We start from the raw sequence: 20,733 nt of genomic DNA, 5'->3' as shown, positions 1-20,733 counted from the left end.
GGAAGAACGCCGTATGAGCCATCGGGCGTTCCCACATTTCCTTTGTTAAAACACGAATTTCCAGGAAAATTTATGAATATTTCTCCTCCGATTTTTTGGAGGATTTTACCAGTAATTCCAAATAAAAAGTCTGAAAATTGCGAGGGAGAATATTCTTAACTTTCTTCAAAAATAAATCTTTTCTGAGAAGGAATTTGGCAACATTCGAATGCTCATACAGCGTTTTTCCTTAGCACGGCAGAATAGCACTCCAATAGAATGGATTTCTTACCAAGAAGAGGTAGTTAGTTACTTATTTATGTTGGAAGAGAACTTAAATTTTTAAAGGATCATGATATGAACCTTTAGTTTCATAGTTTTTTCAAAACAACAAAAGAGAAGTTATTTACTAATTACTTACAAGTATCCTCTTCTTGGGCCTGGCAGTAAACACCAAGCACCTCAAAAACTGATTAAAATAATATTTTTCCTCTTCACTTTTCATATGATTTTTTTAACTTTGCTTTAAAATGTCTTGAAACAAACGAGAAGAAAGTTGCGGATTGAAAATGTCGCAAAATGCTTCAGTTTCAACACATTAGCTGTTCGGTGGCTACTAAAGAAATAACAATGAGGAAGAGATATTCTATCAAGATTTAATAAGTTTTTGATACACAGGTGAATTACAGTAAATTTCACAGTTTAAATTTAAAACAATTCAAAAGAATAAATTCTTTGAAATTAACTTATGATAAAAAAACTTTCAACAACAATAATTAGTATATACTTAAAAAACAATGAGGTATCATTTGCCACCCAAAAAACCAATAGATGAGAAGGGATGGTAAGATTAACTGTATTGTGCTGTGATGAGACACTTAGTTTAAGAGCTGTTTGGAGCTTCATTCTTCTGGATGGAAATGATACCTCCATTAAAATCAGAAGGTCTTCTTCCCTCCTAACAAACGCCTATACTTATAAAAGAGAGGGGATACATACTTCTTAACCACCTTTGACCATTTGGGACGACCTCGCATCAAAAGTACTTCAATGATAATGGAGCTATCTGATCACAATTCATTATTAATACTCATTACCAATTTAATTTAATGCAAATACTTCCAAGACATAAGCAGGATAGTCACACCTCACTCAGCCTGGTTAAAATTATTGGCTGGGAAAACATTATAACTGAAGTCAGTAATCAGCTTGGATGGGTTTCTTTTCTTTCACTTTGGATATCGATTTACATGATCAAACTTTCTCCGTTTAGTTTCCAGATTTTCAAAAGCTTACTTGATCAGTATCAGCAAATAGAATCAAGTGCTGTGCAATCTTAACAAAGCGTCAAAGAGCAAGCTTTTCAATGTGGGAATAGATGAAACAAACAGAACAATAATGATCTACTTGAAATGAGTCATATCTTGACAAATACCTACGCGAAAAAGTACGTTGAAAGGTATTTCACGAGACAAATTTACAGAAAAGTAAAATGAATGTACAGAAAAATGGAACAAAAAGAAGTTTCGAACACATATTATGTACTTGCAAAAAAAAGAAAACGGTTAAAAGCTCAATGGTTGGGTGATGAACAGAAAAAAGTAAGAAGTACATAAAAATCTCTCCTAGGAAAGTTGTTTTTACTGAATAGGTGTATTACTTTAATCAACTGGGTCTTTGGACAAAGAATCATCATAAAATAGTAACTTGTTCATTGAAATGAGCTTCATTCTTGAAAAAAGGGAATTTTTTCGGACTTTTTTTCCTTATACGTAGAAAATTAAAGAGAGAGAGAGAGAGGGGGGGGGGGAAAGAGTGAGAGAAGGGGCAAACATTATTGAAAAGTGGCAAGCATTCTTGATGATTAATATTTTTTTTCCTGTTATTCTTAGATGGTATTTCGGCTTTTTTTTTTTTGATAGAGACGGGAAAGTAGAGTGTAAGGATGGTGTTGTGTTAAAGTAGAAACATTATCCACAATTGTAAGGGGAAAGCATTTTCTCATTAATTATTATTATTCAACAGTGATTCGGAGCTTTGTGGGTTCACGTTTATTTGAACGTATTTACACTACTGATAAAAATAACAACAGCAAAAAATAGAGCTGACGAAATTTTAACTGTACAGGAAGTTATTGGGAAAACAGCTTGGCAAATGAAAGGATGTTGAACTTCGGATGTTTCATTTACTTACAGAAGAGAAAAAATGCTTAAATGGAGGGAAATCTGGCACAGGTATATACAATTGCAAAAAGTCCTTTTAATGACGAGAAATGATTAAGGTAAAACTGAAGAACAATGCTTGGTATTAGTAGAAAATATTAACCATTTAAATTCCAAAAGATGCTTCCACATGAAATGAAAATGGGCACTGAAATTTGATATTATGGATGTAAAATCAACTTGCCACTAAAGCTAAATGGAAGGAAATTTGAAATAAGAATAATAAGTCCCTTACTATAAAAGAAAAATACTAGATGGGCAAATCCTCCTCTTTGACAGAGCATGGATTTCTGCACTAAGGAAAATAATAATTAAGAATTCTTAAGAGATGAACTGGAATGTATGATAAAGATTAAAATGAAGCCAGCAGAAAAAGAGGTGGATTCGGTACACCATGAAATGAGTAATTTAATCATTGAATTTACGATTGGGATTGCGGCCAAATAGAGCAACTCTAATTTGAGGAATAAGTTGTGCGGCGATAAGGCTTAGTCTTGCCTCTAGCGTATTGTTAACCTTGATTTTTCCTCGCTGGGCTAGAACTTCAACACCACCACTATTTTCTGCAGGTAAAAAGGATTCTGTGTCAAGCTTCAAAGAAACGTCTCGATTGGATATTTTCTTATAATCCTCAGTAACTTTCGGCAAGAGTTTCTCCACAAATCCTACTTCTGACTCTTTCACTCTGAGCACAACATTGGTTTCTATGATCTGCAGGAAAGAAAAAATTGAAATTAAAGGAGAAATAATTGCAGAAATCTAGAATAATATGACCAGTAACAACGACCAACAAATCCAAGGATGCCAACGATGAAGAATCTGCTACACTCTGGGCATTTCTGTATTAATTAGTTCGTAACTCTAGACCATATTTCATGCATGATGTTCTTGCTGAATATTTAAATCTGTTATCAATAAGTCATGGTTTACATGAATTCTTCATTTTGCAGTCCCTGACTTTTCCTGGACTTCAGAACTTTTGCACTTCTGGGAAATTCCCTGAGATGCAAATAACACCTTCCCTCAGATTTTTCCTTTTAATTACTCTCACTTCTGTTAATCCCTGCACACAAATTATTTGATCTACGTTTTGACAAAATTGGATTTCCAAAGAAGGAAAAAAAGGAGAAAAAAAAAAGTCTCAGCAAGTTGGAAAAAAAGTAGATTTACTCACTGACATTTGAAATCAATAATTAAAGTTGTTTATTCCCCAGTAAAACATAATAATTTTTTCCCTAGGCAAAGGATTGGGCGTTTAATTAGAATAAACCTAACTGAATATCATATTACTCAATTTTCTCTCTTTCTTTTATATTTTTCCAGGTAAAAGAAGACATTGCTTATGCCTTGTCTCCACAGGCCGTTTCACGGGATTTGTCCCAGGGAAAAATCCCACCTACAAACTAGGGAGAAATATTGAGTTAATCAATATTTTTCCCAGTGCCAAGTACGGATCTTGTACCCCTAGGACCAACTGAGAGAGGAAGAAGAAGAGAAAGCAAACTATATAATATTTTGTTGGTTACTCCACTGTTTGTGTTTGTTTAGTTAAAATAATGTGTCTAATTGTCAATCGTGTTCAATTATTATTTTGGTCCTGGTTAAACACTTGACTTTTGCTAACCTATCTTTCCGCGCAAACTGGTCGCAGGACCATATGAGCTCCGTCCCGTGGAGATGGTAACTGGGAAAAATCCCAGAAGTTTCATTCCTGCGATTCGAACAGGGGACAAATTCCATGAAAACATCCCGTGGAGACTAGGCTTTATGCTTTTGGTATTTTTTCTTCCACTTATAGCATGATGTCTTAAGAATCTCTGTGAATTTGCCATTGATTAAGAGGATGCACTCACAAAATTTTTTGTCTGAATTTATTGTTGTGCAATATGTACTCTGCTGAATAAATATAATATGAGACAAGATTCTGGTCGTTGAATGCAACTGGCTTATGGAGACCAGCGAGTTCATAGTATACGTATCCTAATTCTATTTTAAAAATATATTACTTAAAATACAGGCGCACAGGTTGGCAAAGTATTCCAAAACCATAAAGACACCTGTTTGGCAAAAACCAATCATAAAATGGAAAATGAGAGATTACAAGAGATCACTCACTGCAGTAAATATTGAATTAGTATATTTCTTTTTCTTGAAGAAGCAGTGTTCTGCCTCCCCCTAAAATTTTAGGAGCCACCTTGGCCAGAAAGCCTAGTTTTTAGGAGTCAAATTGACTTCATGCGTACACATAATGATGTATGAAATGTCTGACCGTGCCCCAATGGTGCGTTTACAGCGCTACCGAAGCTCCCCAATTGCAGATTTGAAAAAAATTTACAGGGTACATCAACTTTTTCAGATGCCACAATGGTCGAGCACCTAAATTCTTACGCGCCAAAGCCCTTGATTAACATTCAAGAATTATGTGTCATTAGCGAGACTTAATGGGTGCAATATTAAATTGATGTGCTTTAATTACCTGAAGAAGCGCCTGGAGGATCAACTTCTCAAAAACTTCTCTGTATTGCGCAGGGTCCTTGGTGATTTCACCTAACTTCTTCCTTGCATCATTTAACACATTCTTTATGTGATCTTCTTGAACTATGAGAGCTTTTAATCTTGCCTGATTGAGCATGTTTGAAGATTGACTGTGAATAAAAAGCAGTTGTTTTTAAATTCACTTCATTCATTTAGCAGTTCATTTTTAACTCATCCAAGTCTCTTTACATCAACAAACAACCAGACAAATTTTTTTCCTTGGTTTCAAAAAGAATGGGACAGTGGCACATACTTTTTTTATAACTCATCTTCGGAGAGTACAGAGTGAACTGAGCTTTTAGGAATTTGTACAGATTTTATAACTCTAAACGGCAAGGGAGCCACATATTGAAAATGCCAAAAATGGGACCTGTTTGAAACAATATTTGTGGCAGACTCTGATGAGATGGCCAGGCGGGGGAGGCCGCATTTGCTGATTGGTTGAACTCAGCTTCAGGCACCGCTTTGCTACTTTAACTCAAATGTCAGCTTTTGATACTCTTTTCATCCTTTAGAAATGTTTTTTTTTTTTTTATATTTTGAGGAACTCTTTGGTTTATTCACAAAATTTTACCTAAGAGAGACTAGACTGCATCCCTGGAAAAATTTCTTGCCACTGCCCTACTAAATATTTACATTTTTGGGGATAATAGGGTCATTGGCAATTCATTTTCTCTGTTTGATCACCTGATTAAAAACCCAAGGATTTGGCGAATTCCATTCCATGATACTTTGATGGGTTTACTTGGTACCCTACGGCCTCTGCATCTCTAATTTTAGAAATTTTTTTTATTCATGATATTGAGTTTGTTTTTCTCCTATTTTTCTCCCTTATTCTTTCAAATTGATAAGCTCTTTAATTGCTCTCAATCTTGATGAATTTGAGCAGATTCTGTACAAAATCTTGTGGTAATTAAAAATTATGATACTTACATTTTCTTCTGTAGCTCAACCTGTTTTTCTTTCCTTTCATAGTACTCCATAATCTTCAACCGCTGGTTTTGGACAAGCCGACCCTTTTCAATATTGAATTCTTCTTCAGCTTTAGCGTCTATTTCTTCGGCTTTTTCATTGGCCTCTTGCTCAATGAATGCCATCATGTGTTTGATCTAAAAAATTAAAATAAATTAAAGGAGGAAAGTAGGGAAACTCGCCTTGAGGATACAGCATTGAACAGATCACCTAAATAAGTATTTAGAAACTTGTGAATAATTAGAAAAACTTTTGGATATCAAATTTTGTCATGGCGCAATAAAGTTTTCATTAAAATTTTTGCGTACTCAAAAAATTTAATTTAACCAAAAGTTCCATGCTATAAAATTCAGTAAATATTTCAATTTCACATAGTTAAAACTAGGGTGTGATTAAGAGCTCCCACATTCATTGCCATCTTTGTTGCAGATCTTCCAAAAACTTTCGATCCTTCAATATTTCAAATTTTGTTTACCTTCCTTGAGAACTTTTAGGCAAAATAACATCCACAGCAGTGCTCTGCTCTTTACTGTGACTTGCTCTGGATAATTGACCGATAATTGGGGGGATGGGGAAGAGGGAGAGGGGGGGGGGTTCAAATCACACTCCAAATAAAGAATGCGCATGAAAATTCAAAGAAATTACTTAATGGAGAATGGAAATCAACAACTTCACTCGGAACTATTACATTTTGAAAAATTCAACGTAAATAAGTCTACGTACTTAGCTACATATACTTTTACATATTCCATCTAGATGTCTCTTAGAAAAAGCAGAAAGACTAAGATAGCGCCCTGCTTAATGGAAAAGTGCTGTGGATGAAAAATAATTCCGCTACCTGATGGATGAGGGACAGGCAATAGAGAGGGCAAGGTGTGTCCCGCCCATTGAGAGTTCAGAACAGTTTATTCACAGCTAAATACTGAAAATTCTTTAAAAATTGCTGTGGCTTGACAATGCAGGACATAATATCAATTTTTGCATGAAGAAACTACAGCTCTGCAAGATTTGAAGATAACTTTAAAGTACAAAATTATTGAAACTAAGGTGCGGGTGCCCAATAGTGTGTTCCGAAGGAAGAGTGCATAATTTGGTTGAATTTCTTGAAAAAAGGAACTTTGAAAGCGCACATTCAAGAATTTACCCAGTAATAAATGAGATTCATAGGACAATAAGTCTATTCACTTTGATCTATTGCAGTCATCAATAGTCGCAACTCACGACGTTAATTTCCGCAAATAGCAAGACAACTGTTATGCGTTCTGGAACGTTCTTCTTGACCGATGTCAAGGTGCAAATATAGTGGAGCATGATGATAATCTGACACACCGGGAACATTTTATCGTTTCATTCCCGTATCAATACTCAAACTGGTGTTTGGGGATTCGGTATTCTTGTTCAATGGGCGTATTTCAGTGTATAGATTGTGGGTCACGAATCAGAGGAAGTGGCTGCTGGGTGAAATCAATGTCTGAGTAATTGATTGTAATGGTCTATCCAAAGATGATAAGGGACTGATTCAGGGGAAAAATTGACCAGATAGTAGATCACTCCTTGGCATGATTAAGTGTGATTGGGGTGAGGAATCGGTGGACAAGGATGCTTCAGAAGTCTGGTTTAAGATTGTTTCTCCCGGAGAAATCAGCGTACTGGACTTAGAAAATCTGATAAAGATTTGCAAGCTCAAAGGGAAGGTTGATATTTTGATGCCGTGATTGAGAGCCCAACTACGTCACAGCAATCACATTGAGCGAGAGGTGTTCAAACTAGGAGGGATGCCAAGAGTGTTCAGTAGAGGAGTGCAAAGAGAGTCTGGTGATCGTCATTTGATTTCTAATGATTGGTACATTTCCTTTGTACAGAAAAAGCCAATATTTAACTCGCTGAATTCATCGAAAGATGTACAGACTGACCTTGAATGGTTGGTTCAATAACTAAGATTAAGGAATTATCTGGTTCTCTTACTTGTTTCTGGACATCTGCATCGCTGAGAGCCATTTTGCTAGTGTTTAAATAAACTAAATGAAACAGTAAATTGGCGAACGAGATGGAAAACACTTCTTCCACCAGACACGAAGGAAAGTTTATCACACGTTTCAGAGCCAAACCCACAACTTGTCTGATTAGTGATCATATGATCAGCACGCAGAGTTGCCAGCTTGAATAAAAAAAAAACTCAGCTAGGGCTATAAAAACTCCTCAGACTGCTCTGCCATCTCTCCAAATCATTTTATAAGGAAAGATCTTACGAATGATTTTTCCAGGTAAGTGGTGGAACACATGAAATTGCTTACTCAGTTCATCTTTTTGTTTGACAAAGCTTTGAATCTTGTAAAATTTGTAGATAAAGGCGTTTGATTGTGAACTAAATATACTTTGCAACACTGTCAAGTGTTGACCCAAGAGCCGACGCCTACTTGCAAAATTCGCATCAAATAAAATTCTTGTATTAAATGTAAATCAGCGTAAACTTTGCTGGAAACTGATGCTGTAGCGATCATCAAATTTTTAAGCGGAAATAAGCTACCGTGAACGCCTTTATAGGCTTGCAAAAGCAGAAAGGCTGGAAATTGATTATTAGATTATTGTATTCTTGTTGCTGTAAGTCGTCCCAGGTCGCAGCACAGTCGCAAGTTGGATCACATTTTCCACAGATTAGTGACATTTTCTTATCAATGAATATAATTGATAAGTGAGATAAATATGTAATTATGAACAGAAAATTCCATCAGGTTTCATAAAATTGTAATGGGGACTAACTACAGACAGACCAGCAGCTGCACAGAGACAGAGACATCGAAATCGAGACCTGAAAAAAGAATTTTGAAATTTTAGAAACAATCTGGAAACGCTGTCAATATGTTTGTGTTGTGTTGAGGTTATGTTTCTCTGTTGTCATTTTCAAAATTCATTCGTCGTCGCACCGATCACACGCCTGGACCACTGATCCTGTCACCTGTTTTCCGTATTCTGAATATTCTGATTCATTTAAATAATTGTAAGTACACTAGGACAGCATGCCTATTGTTGTGGCTTAGTGGCGTAAAATTTCCGACGCTTTGTAGTGCTTGTTAATGATTCCATTTTATATCATCTAGTGTATCCTGTTAAACATGCTCGCCAGTAGGTATGAAACTGAAAGACCTTAGCTTCATCTTTTTTTACATGATCTGTCACCATGAATTTTCCTTCCTCTCAAATAGACCGCATTAAACAGAAAGAAACCAAGTTACATCAGCTATTTCCAAATTTAATTGGGCAGTATAATTTCTTACATGAAAACGGTTGTGTGGATTTTCAGTGAATTTTCTGCACAGTACAAAGCAAATTCCTTACAATTTTCCTAAGAATCCGCACAAACGTTCTCTCGTATGAAATTAAATTGCCCAGTCAAATTTGGCAGTAGCTGATGTGGCTTGGTTCCTTTTTGTCAAACGCGGTCTACATAATGGTTTGAGTGGAACCATCAAGTGAGAAGCTGTCATAAGTAGAATTGTGCTATCAGTCCCTGGTGAGCCTTTGAAATGCCTCCAATATCAAAGAGGAACTACAAGAGGACAGTCACCAACCAACAAAATTTTTCCTAGTCATAGGGATTTGTACTTTGAGCACTATTTTTTCCTTAAAATTTAGCATGAAACACCATGGTGTAATTACTTAGTTTTCTCTAAAATGAAATCCCAAGTTTAAAAAAACTCTCAAAGTTGAAGTTGTAATGGAGGGGATCACCTACGCAATGTTGAGAGTCCACCCCTATGTCTAGTGAGGAATTTATGCACAGACACAAAGGAGATACATTGGAGCTTCTGTCAGATAAGTTAGCAGTCGCTTACTTTCTGCTTGCAAGCAACTGCGCTGCGGCTGTCTAATGGCAAATAAGGATCAAACGAGTGCCATGACGATGCTGTGCTGCAATCGTGTTGATACTAAAAACCAATACCTTCTTTAGAGGGGATAATACTACATTGGTGTTCTGTGCATGACAGTTGGAAGTAAACAACTGTCAACTTATCTGACTGGAGCTCTAAAAAAGTTCCCATAGCTCCAGCCTTGGAGTACCTACACAGGATGACAATCATGCCCTAAATTTTAGGGCAAAAATGCACGCAACTCGAGTTCTAGTAGTTCTGATAGCCAGTGATCTTCAATGGCAGCTGCTGCGTATTTTCATTTTTTCTGTCTCCGAAAACTGAAAAGGGATTAAATTGAACCTGACATTTTATTTTTCCTGTCTTGAAAAAAAATGAAAATGTAAGATCTTTTCAATTTAGGCTCGCCTAGGATTTACAAAGTATACATGCTTTGTTTCTGATTCTTGAGAATTACTGCCGTAGCACAGGTGTAGATAGGTATGTTTACTTTGGCTATAATGGCACCTAGTGTGCCGTGAAATCTGCTGTAATGAGTCTTCAGATGCAGTTATGCTGTTATTAATATGGGCTCATTTCTGCCAAATGGAACTATGTGCATCAAGATATGAGCTCTGGGACCCATAAGAATGCATGCATAACAAGGCTCGCGTCATAATGCACATAGCTTCGTTTGGCAGAAATACGTCCATTTGTGGTTTAAACTCTTCTTTTATAACACATTCAAAATTTATTAATGAAAAACTTGAATTGTGATTTTTTTCTCTTTTGTCAGGAATGTGCTTGAGCCCATTAATGTAAAAGCTTTACCAAAATTAAAGGGGAAAATAGTCGTTATAACTGGTGCCAATAGTGGAATAGGAAAAGAAACTGCCAGACTCATAGCAAAAACTGGTATGTACTTCTCTTAGCTTTTATTATGTATTCATGGCGCGCAATGCACTTAACTATATGGGGTGTGAAGAAAAAAACTCTTACTCAGCCACTAGATCAAAGAATACCTGTTTTTTATCACAAACTATTGCAAGCAGATTCTTGTGCTGCAAAGGAGTCGATAAGAAGGGTGTCAATAGTTTGAAACCCAAGCAGAATAACATGTTTGAAGGTGACGGCTGAAAATGCCCAACAAGAAGGAATATAAACCTTTTAAATTGTCATGGTGTTGTAACAATAAAAACATATTTGATCTCTCCACAAAAAATATGCAGTAATTTTCTTTTTCTCATATTTTTTTTTTTTTCAGCAAGCACTCAACAGAATAGGGATCAAGAAACATTAAAGATGGGTTTCTCTCTTACCAATAGCCTTTCATGTTTCAATTTAGTTTAAAAAATCACCCCATGTAGAATGCAGAGTAATGAATTTCAATTATCTTCCATCCAAAAATATTTTTCTAGAGTACAAATTTACTTGAAACAGTTTTGAGTGAACAACATTGTTGGTGAAACTACTAGACCACATACTACATTATTTTTTTGAAGAAGAACAAATCAGTATCATTCTTTGACGTTTTCACAAAGTTTTCTTTGCACAGAGAACAAAAATTAAGGAAGTTTCCAAGAATTGACGTTGATTAATTTTCCTTTCCTAAAAAATAAAGTATGACAGGAAGTCTCAAACGGAGATATGTGGTCTGGTCACCGTCACCGGCTCACCGTCGATATACCACTATTTTGCAATCTTAAAGGGCTATCATGGTTTGCGAAACTGCCGGAACGAATATCTCGGTTTGCAACATTGCGAACTTCCTATCAAGCTTAATTTTTAAATGAGAAAATACTCAATGTCATTTCTTGATAACTTCCCTGATTTTTCCTCTATATTTAAATTATAATCTATACAAATTTCAAGCAACAGCAATGGTGTGTTCCTCTGTGATAAAATAAAATAGGAGCAGGAATTTTGAAACATCGCAAACGAGGTATGCATTCCTGCGATTTCACTGTCGTTATACACTTAATCCGTGCACTTTTTATCCTCAAGGATTTATAATTTCAGAATTGTATGTTTTGAATATTTCTGATTTTGTAGAATGCAAGCTAATTTTGGGCTGCAGGCGTGAACTGGAAGGTTTAGCAACTCAAGAAGAAATTAAGTCGTCCTCTGGTAATGATCTCATAATATACAAACATCTAGACTTGTCGTCCTTTAAGTCAGTATTTACATTTGCGGAAGAAGTTTTGCAACTAGGTGAGTAATTTTGAAGTTTAGTTTTCCCTCAAGTCATTTTTTATCATGAAAATTGAGCATGTGTGTGATACAATTTGTCGAAGCACTAAAAATTCGGAAAACCTTGGAAGTCCCACCAAATTATGAATTCTGGGGATTGAGACATTTAAAGCTGAAGAATTCTATTTCTCTCACATTCAAGAGTTCTCTAAACTATGAAGCTATGAGAGTCTTGGGATGTTGGTAGTACTGTTTAGCCATCATTTCGGCGGCGCTTCTTTCTGTCTAACTCCCAATCTGCAATGTTTGATGGTTCTGAAATGATTGTAATTCATGCTGAGTAGTGCCTTTGAGGAAAAAATAATTTTAATGCTTGATATCAAGTAGAAAGTGGTGAAGAAGAAAGTGAAGTTTGTCACCAAAATGACGAAAAGCTCACATTTTTGCTCCGAAATCCTTCTGAAAGTAATGTAAACTTTCAAAACAGCTCGCTGCATGAACTCTGTGGGATTTTCCATTCAGAAAATTTTTGGGCCAGCCTTGTTAAACTGGACTCTCTTGAGATAAAAATAACCAAATATGATACAAAATGAAAAGTGGCAACAAAACTTCTATCTCATTGGCTGAAAACGACCCTTAACATTAAATGACGCCACAATATTAATATTTTAATTTGACTATAAAACCCCCATTCTCGCACAAATTATTAAACAAAATGTTTTTTTTAGTTCATTTTAAGACATTTTAAAGTGATCTGGGTAATGTCACTGATATTCGACCAATGCCAATAATTCCCAAGTAATGTCGATATTATCTAGCCACAGGTTAGTCTGCAAAACATTAGTTTTCATACTGCTGAATTATCACTCTAAGGCACTCTGCGACTCAAAACCTTCATCAACCCTGTAAATGTCATCCTCTGATCTCTTCCACCACCCCATATCCTGAACCTTTTACTATTGCCTGTGCTTCTTTTTTCCGAGAAAAACTCAATCAATTGCTATGGAGGAGGCATTTGCAACCTCTACAATTTCAATCTCTTATCCTTTTACAAACATGCTGCCTCCTGGAAATTTCTGCGGATCTTCGTTAAAAATCCAATTTAGTTGCCCCTAGGGAATACTTTGAAAGTTAAATATTATCATCATTTTTTTTTTAAAACAACTAGCATAATCTGTTTGGATTTACTAATACATCAAATTGAATTTTTTCCTATTCTTAAAACAACTTGTCAGATCTGTCTCTTTTGTTCATCTGCATCATTTAACCTCTCATTTTTTCGGAAGCAGCAACTGAAGACTTTGAACTTCACTGTCTTCTGAATAATGCTGGGATATTTTATGACAAACATGAATTGACCGAGGATGGATTCAATATCAGTTTGCAAGTTAATTATCTTGGTAAGTAAGGGCTCCACAAAACTATGTCAAACAAAAAATACCTATCTAATCATTTATTTCTTACCCAATAGATCTTTTTCATAAAAAAACTCCATTTCTTTACCTTACTATGTAAAAGTCAAAAGAACACATCCAGGAGTGGCCATAGAATCCTCAAATTTTGCCCGATTGGTCTTTTGACAGAAATGCCACTTTGCAAATTTGTAGTTTCTAGAAAATGACAAATGCTCAAAATTTGGCCTCTGCTTTACAGCTTGCGTTAAAGACTCCAAAAATACAGATAATGAGACTTCATGGAACACTTTATGATGAGAAGTGTAGATAAAAGTTTTGGAAAGTAGGCACAGAAAATCTGATGTCTAAAAAAATAATTGTATACCTGAGAAAGTTTTTGTAGAATGATAAAAGCATAGAATGAGAAGAAGCTACTCAATAAAGGGTGTTAGAAATGCCCGATAATTCACTTGCCAGGTGAAAATGTGGAAAGAACTCGATTCTGCAGAAAGGGGAACACATTTTTAAGGTTAAAGATTTTGCTCATTTATCTATTTGTCCATGTAGAGATGTTTAATTCGATAATTTCAAGATTGGAGAAAGTCTACAAAAATTTCCCTACTTTCTTCGCAAATGAGTGAAAGGCTTTTCGACATTTACGGACTTTTTCACATGTCCTCCTATCGAATTAAAGACTTTTAAAAGTTGTGGAAAGATTATGTTAAAGTGGAAGCACTCTAAAAATTTCATCGTTTTTATCATCCTTTCCCAACTCATGCTTTTGCACGTCCCTCTATTTTAGTGTATTTTCCGAAGGAAATACACTATTGCATTCTCCCATGATGTCGGACCCAGCCCCGAGACCTTGTGAAGAGCACCGATCACGGGTCGTAGATCACGAAAATATATGCCATTCAAATTCATGTGTATATATATATGTATGTATGTATGTATGTATGTATGTATATATGTATGTATGTATTTCCGCCCTTTTAGGATTTTTCGATTTTTGAGTGGTTATATCTTTCTTACGTTGAAAGATATTTTGACCAATTTTTTTGCATTTTGTAGAGACTCATTAGGACTACTATTCTGCGAAAAAAAATTGAAATTTGAGGCAATAGATTTTGAGGGGTGGGGCTCGAAAGTGGGGGGAGGTCAAATCTTGTCCAGTCGATAACTCGAGCGAAAATGAATATTTTGAGCTGAAATTTTTACGGGTGGTAGTTCTCCCCTAGGACTGGTTTGGTATTGAATTTGAGCTAAATCGGCCGAGCCGTTTAAAAATGGCGAGCTTTGAAAGTTTTAGGCGAGGGGTGCGCGGCATGAGGGGAGCCGGCCGGAGCAGGGCCGCACAGTGGGTCGGGGGAGAAAGTTTTTGGACAAGCTGATCGTCGCACAGTGGGTCAGGGGAGAGAAGTTTTTGGACAAACTTTTCGTCGCACAGTGGGTCAGGGGAAGGAAGATTCTGGACAAATTGTTCGTCGCACAGTGGGTCAGGTTAAATGATCTGTTCTTGAACAAAATCTCACCATTTAACCGTCACAACCTTTCGCAGCGCGTTCGCTGGCAACGTACGCAACTACTATCTTGTGCTCAAGAAATTAATTCATTCCCTTACAGATTGATTCCCCCCCCCCCCTTCGGAAAATACACTCTTCCCGCGGTGGACGCGCGGGTCGCTTAAGAAGACAGAACAACTGGAATGGACACTCAAACTAAAAAGCGCGCGCGAAGCGCGCGTCCTGGGGGGGCTTGGGGGGGCGAAGCCCCCCCAAAAAACCGGCGCGGAGCGAAGCGGAGCGCCGGTTTTTTTTTGTTTTCCACTTTGAAGCCTACCCACATTTTTGGAGCCTTTCTACATTTTCAAATCTTTTCATGCACACTCCCCCACTCCCCTCCAACAATTTGATGCTTTTCATTTGATACAATCTAACAGTTTAAACATTTTAGAGTCACTGTTATATCCTGTTATCGTTGTAAATAAATGTATATCATGCAACTAATTCAATTAAATTATTTGATTAAGCATATTGTAATCATTCAGTTTTTCAAACGCATATATTTCGATTGCTTAGAGGTAGCAATACGGACTAAACACAATACAAGTGCTTAACAATTATAAGGAACGTTAAAATTGATGAGAAATTTTTTGACAACAAAGAAAAAGTCAACACCTCTGAAATTGATAGAGGATTTTGTGGAAAACTGGCAGAAAAAATTTAAAAAGGCAGAAAGGCAGTGAAAATGTAGAGGAGTGAAAAATTCTGTACCTCTGAGCTCAATAGCTTCTACCATGGCAAGGAAGAACAGCTCGTGAAAATTCAAACTTTGTCAAACCTTCGATCAAATATTTACTTAAGATTAAACATATTTTTGGTCCATGCAGATACATTACTTACAATTACAAAGTTACTTCTTACTTCTTAGTTAAAAATCAAAGAAAAAAAACTACAAATTTTCCTAACAAATTTATATTATACCAGAAGGAGTTTGACAATGTGCGAATTGTCTTTTATTTACGTAACACAGGAAACTTGAAAACTAAGCAGGTAAAAAAACCTAAAAAAAGACTTGTGAACCCACAGAACCTATGCAAGCAATATTGCCTATTATTTATACCTAGTATCGTATTTTTCAACTGGCGCAGATCGGCCGGAGTGTCGAGAAAGGATCACGTTCGGAATGAGAGGATACATGAAATTATGGGCGTCGAAAACAACATAGTGCATGACATTTTCACAAAACAGCTTTTCTGGTATGGTCATGTGGAACGGATGCCAAATGTTAGGTTGCCTAAGAAGGTTCTGGACTGGGTCCCCCCTGGCAGAAAGCGTAGAGAACGCCCTGTCAAATCGTGGATTGAGGGAAAAAGGCAGGAAATGAGGAAATGCGATCTGCTGGAGGAGCTCTGGCAGGATCGCTATCAGTGGCGGTTGGGTGTCGCAGAGCGCACAGAAGGGCTATAAGAGCGACGTGTTAGTAGTTATTGTATTTTCTACTGGAATGAGCTTTTGATTTTGATCTGTCGCTTTTGTTTGCTTCCCATAGGGCTTGTTTATTTGACTCTTTTGTTGCTGCCTAAATTGAAAGAAAGTTCTTCATCTCGAATCATCAATGTAACCTCAGAAGCTCACAGATGTGTGTCTCAGCCTCATATCGATGAATTTTTTTCAAGTGATTATTTCTCTCCTAACAAGTACGATCCGATTCCCGTTTACGGAGAAACAAAACTTTATGTCATGCTTTCAGCTTTACATCTAAGCAAAGTTCTAGAAGGTAAGTCCTTTGCATTGGCTTTAGATGCCTGATGCATCTACAGTCATCAATTTCAAAAACAGCAAACTTTCTTCCGTTTTATCACTAGTATCTAAGTATCAAAAGTATGGTGGCTAGATCAATTTTTTATTTAAATTAAATTCTTGATAATTAAAGCCATGGGTCAATATGGGTCAACCAATATGTTTTAGAGTCACAAAAACTCTCTGCGAACATCAATTGAATCTCTTGGTTCGAAAACAACGCAACTCGGGTTTTTTTTTTTTTATGTGCATTTTTTTGCATGGAAACACCCCTTTTCTGGCTGTTATGCAGTTTCTATCGTCTCCTGAAAGATTACATTTTTCCGAAGTATCCGAGATGAGTCGTTCTGGAACTTAAAAATTCATTTTAATACTGTGTCGCTCTAAGAGCATTTCGTCTGATGGTTTATTTTTTTTTCTCTTTCAGTTTTGAATTGTTTGGTTCCTGTTGTAAAAGTTACCTGATTTTGTTGTAATTACAAATTATAAAAAATGATCTGTTGTTTTTTTTGGTATGTTTGCAGAGACCAATGTATCTGTAAGTTGTGTTGACCCTGGTAATGTTGCAACTAATATTCTCCGTCATTTCAAAAAATATAATACTTTAATAACAAGATTTTTAATCTGGCTCCGCTTTAAAAGTGCAGTCAAAGCAGCTGAGGAGGTAACGTGCTTGATCTTTCATCCTCATCTGAAAGAGAACTCTGGGAAAGTCTGGAAGTAAGTTTTATATCATTCAATGTGTCATAGCCTTAGACACAGTAGTCATCATTTGTGCTGACTGGATTATCAAAGATATAGTTTGATAATAATATCCCAGAAAGAGTTCATACCTGATAAAACATCACAAGAACCTATAGGATTCATTCGAGTCATCAGAAATGAAAAAATGTATTCTCTCAGAATCAAAAAATGAAGCAAATACATAATCATGTCCTCTAACAGTCAACATCTAATTTTTCTACTTAATACTCATTTTAACTCTTCAACCACATTTGGAAAACATCTTTTGCCAACCGAAGATCCTTTAAAATAGGGATTCTTTCAAGAAACGCTTCAAAATTCAAACCCCCCCTCCAGCTGATATTTTCACAGCGCAACTTCTGGCGTCCCCTTATATTCACTGATTATATGTATTTACTATACATATTTCTTTAATAAAGGACAAAACTTAAAACAAAACAAAAACCGAAGATCCTTCAAATCAATGATAATCGAGCCTCAACCGTTTTTAAGGGGCTCAGAGGACAAGGTGCATAAGTGCAGTTTTAAAAATTCGAGACTAGAGATTAGAGCCCGAGCGCCTCAGCTGTGTGCCATAGCTTGCAATGCTTGTATTTCAACAGTTGAGATACAAGGAAACGACTTGACCAATTTAAAAAACAGTAGATAAAAACAGGAAGGAAAAGCGAAGGGGAAACGAAAATCCAGACCATTTCGTGTTTATTCGCGTTGGAAAAGGAAGGATGGAAATAAAAATCATGTGCTCAGAAGCATGTCTTAGATCAAAATTGAGTTGTGCGTGTTTTTTGGTAGTTGAAGGTAAGGTCTATCAGAATGATAAGCGAGTTTGTCTGGAAGTCATTCGAGGCGGAAAAAACAGCGGATGGGATAAGCACAATTTTGCTTTAGAGGAGACGCAGGATAAGTGTGACCTACGGTCACTTTAAGCCCAGCTGCTGGCTTCAATTTCAGAAATCGTTCATAAAGGTGTAAGACAAACACTTATAAATGTTGAAGGTATTCAGAGCACTCTATAGGTCTGAGTAAAATCCAGAACTTTAAACTCGTTTTTTTCGAAATAATAAAAACTGCACTCATTTGCCTTGTCTTCCAAGTCTCTCATTTAACCCACTGCTTTCATAAGATACATGGTAGCCAAGCTTAGGCTTAGCTTATGTTTAAAAAGACTGAATAGAATTGGAGAGGGATTCTAGCTATTTGTCAGAAGCTAATTTTCATAGCAATGTTTCCTGAGCCTATTTTAAGCAGCATTTTTATAATAAAATAAAAATATTGATCAAACATTATACAGCCATGAAGTCAATTTACTCTCCATTTGAACCTATTTTGCCCACATTTTTCAAGATAATCTAGTTTGTTCCAATTTTCAAAGAATATTTGAATTACTTACCTTAGGAAAGAAGAAAGTCTAAAAATGTACAGGCCATGGCATCTGTTGCTGATAATAGATGACGGAGCTCATGATTCTTGGGCAAACAACATTCTAAAATAGTGATTCTAATTGTTCTGATTTGTTGTAGAATTTTTTCTAAACATCAAATCAATCAATGAATTATTGTCTTATTCGTTAAGCCTTAAGGACACAATAAGGCTCTTCAGAAACAGGCTTTGTTCATCAAAAGAGAGCCAAAAGACATTTTAAATAAAGTTTAGTGAAGGATAATTTGAAGCGGGTGTAGAAGCAGATTTTCTGTCAGATATTTGAAACCTGCAAAAAATTATGAATGTGCAGAAATATGGCATGAAGTTTGTTCTTTGCACTGAGCCTTACGAAGCATGGAATTTGATAATTATTTTCCTCCCCTCCAAGTTTACATCGTTAGGTTTTCCTTCTGCCAACCACTGCCCAAATGAAATAATGTGAGTCGATCATACCACTCGATTCCACTATTGGATCCGGCAATCATGAGAAAATCAATCATGCTATCAATCGATGAGAAAAGCACCAGTATCGTGTCATTTATCCAGTTCCAAAAAGAGGAAAACATTTTTACAGTTGACCTTCTAACTAAAGTTATCGCATTGCCCAAAGAAAATTATGTATCTACCATTATTTACCATCTACCATCTACCATTATTTTTTGTAATTAAATTGTGAATTTTCCTGTGTGAACTTTTGCAGATCACTGGAAGAAGAAAACCCCTCCTCTCTAGCTACCTCTGAAGAACTTGCTAAAAAACTGTGGTCACAAACCCTAACTGTTCTTCCAAAAATCAACTCAAAATAAGAATCATCATGGTGCAACCGAAGACTTTCATAAGAAAAACAGTCATCATTGGTAGCAATGGAGCGTACCCTGAAGAGGGCTCTCAGTGTAAAGTAAAAGTTTTGAATCTAACTTTAAACGAACAATCACCCAAATCCAATTGGATTCAGGGAGAGGGAGTCTACAGTGTAATCATAGGGGAGGCAAGCTGTGTCTTTGACATCAGCTTTGAATATGCATTGACTTGCATGAACAAAGGGGAAAAAAGTGTTTTAGAATTAAGATTCAATGATCATACTTGTCAGATTACTGCCGAACTGTTGGAATTTACTCAAGGAGTGCCTTTTTTTAGTCTAAATACCTCAGAACGACTTGAGTTAGCAATCCGACACAAAGCTGTGGGTGTAGATTTATTTAAAAATTCTCTAGTCAAAGAGGCTTTTCATAGGTTTAGCAAAAGTATCAAGTACATCATATCATTAAGAGGGACAGAGACATATTCAGAGGAAGTAAATTCTTTGTATTATTCAGTTTGTAACAACATTGCTCTTTGCCAGTTGCAGTTTCATAACTACGAACATGCTATTGCATTATGTGATAAAGTTATAAGTTCCTATCCCATTAATGTAAAAGCATTGTTCAGGCGAGCAGAAGCACGTACCAAATTAAAAGTTTTTGATAGAGCTGCCGATGATCTGAAGAAAGTTATCTCTCTTGAGCCTCAAAATAAATTAGCAAGAAAAAAGTTGGAATTTGTCGAAAAAGAGTTAAATAAACAGGAAGAAAACTATGTAAATATGGTCAAACGAATGTGTCCATTTCACTAACCTGTATGACTCTCAAATCTACTTAATGTTTCTTTAATGTTATGCCTTTTGCATTTTATATTTTCAAAGTAAAATTTTTTCTCCTTTATATGCATATGTAGTTGTTTATCTGTAATTCAGAGTGAAGTGTACACATGATTGGATTGAGACTACCTTTTAATCAATGATATCATAGATTCAACATTTTTCTTGTTGATTCCACAAAAAAACCATCCTGTGCTTTCTTCTTTATTTCTTTGAATCAAGTAATTTAACACTTAACTTCTAGAATTAATACCGAGTTTCATTTTAACTGCTGAAGGCTATCTTTTTTTTGTCCTCTCAAATGAGCCTACTTTTTAAATTACAGGAAAGGGTTCTCTTTATATTTTCAGGAAAAATGATTCAAAAAATTTCTCTTTTCTCCTAAAAAATGGGAAGAATTTAAGAAAGTTTCTCTTTTGGAATCATGCTCTTGGTTTTTCAAATTAGAAGAAATAGTTATGGTTAGAAAAACGAAAGGAAAAATAACTT

General features: G+C 36.0%; 3 protein-coding genes across 4 annotated transcripts; 2 read left to right on the top strand and 1 right to left on the bottom strand.

Annotated features, from left to right (window-relative positions):
- Positions 1-617: 617 nt before the first annotated feature.
- On the bottom strand, positions 618-7,880 carry Vha26 (V-type proton ATPase subunit Vha26). Its single transcript, XM_019046367.2, has 4 exons — positions 7,674-7,880; positions 5,670-5,845; positions 4,678-4,846; positions 618-2,912 (listed from the first exon to the last, which is right to left on the bottom strand). Exons 1-4 carry the CDS (start codon positions 7,704-7,706, stop codon positions 2,610-2,612), a joined length of 681 nt encoding a protein of 226 aa, XP_018901912.1. The 5' UTR covers positions 7,707-7,880; the 3' UTR covers positions 618-2,609.
- Positions 7,881-8,609: 729 nt separating this feature from the next.
- Positions 8,610-19,586, top strand: LOC109033658 (retinol dehydrogenase 13). 2 transcript variants are annotated; one of them, XM_019046365.2, is made up of 7 exons: positions 8,612-8,835; positions 10,353-10,471; positions 11,609-11,767; positions 13,036-13,146; positions 16,192-16,419; positions 16,967-17,162; positions 19,309-19,586. In XM_019046365.2, exons 1-7 carry the CDS (start codon positions 8,822-8,824, stop codon positions 19,412-19,414), a joined length of 933 nt encoding a protein of 310 aa, XP_018901910.2. In that variant the 5' UTR covers positions 8,612-8,821; the 3' UTR covers positions 19,415-19,586. The 2 variants fall into 2 exon arrangements, with proteins under 2 accessions (XP_018901911.2, XP_018901910.2); XM_019046366.2 differs by lacking the exon at positions 13,036-13,146 and having other exon boundaries at positions 8,610-8,835.
- Positions 19,423-20,220, top strand: LOC109033642 (uncharacterized). Its single transcript, XM_019046345.2, has one exon. It carries the CDS (start codon positions 19,423-19,425, stop codon positions 20,218-20,220), a length of 798 nt encoding a protein of 265 aa, XP_018901890.2.
- Positions 20,221-20,733: the final 513 nt, after the last annotated feature.

This window comes from Bemisia tabaci, chromosome 2 (genome assembly GCF_918797505.1).
Source record: "Bemisia tabaci chromosome 2, PGI_BMITA_v3".
NCBI classification, from domain to species: Eukaryota; Metazoa; Arthropoda; class Insecta; order Hemiptera; family Aleyrodidae; genus Bemisia; species Bemisia tabaci.
The sequence above is the reverse complement of the archived record's forward strand: the minus strand, read 5'-3'. Positions and strand labels throughout refer to the sequence as shown.

Coding starts and splice junctions, on each gene's coding strand:
- Vha26 (XM_019046367.2), bottom strand. CDS start 7,706: ATGGCTCTCAGCGATGCAGATGTCCAGAAACAA. Junction 5,846..7,673: donor ATGCAGATGTCCAGAAACAA/GTAAGAGAACCA, acceptor TTAATTTTTTAG/ATCAAACACATGATGGCATT. Junction 4,847..5,669: donor GTTGAGCTACAGAAGAAAAT/GTAAGTATCATA, acceptor TTTTATTCACAG/TCAATCTTCAAACATGCTCA.
- LOC109033658 (XM_019046365.2), top strand. Junction 11,768..13,035: donor GGAAGAAGTTTTGCAACTAG/GTGAGTAATTTT, acceptor TTTCGGAAGCAG/CAACTGAAGACTTTGAACTT. Junction 16,420..16,966: donor TCTAAGCAAAGTTCTAGAAG/GTAAGTCCTTTG, acceptor GTATGTTTGCAG/AGACCAATGTATCTGTAAGT.
- LOC109033642 (XM_019046345.2), top strand. CDS start 19,423: ATGGTGCAACCGAAGACTTTCATAAGAAAAACAGTCATCATTGGTAGC.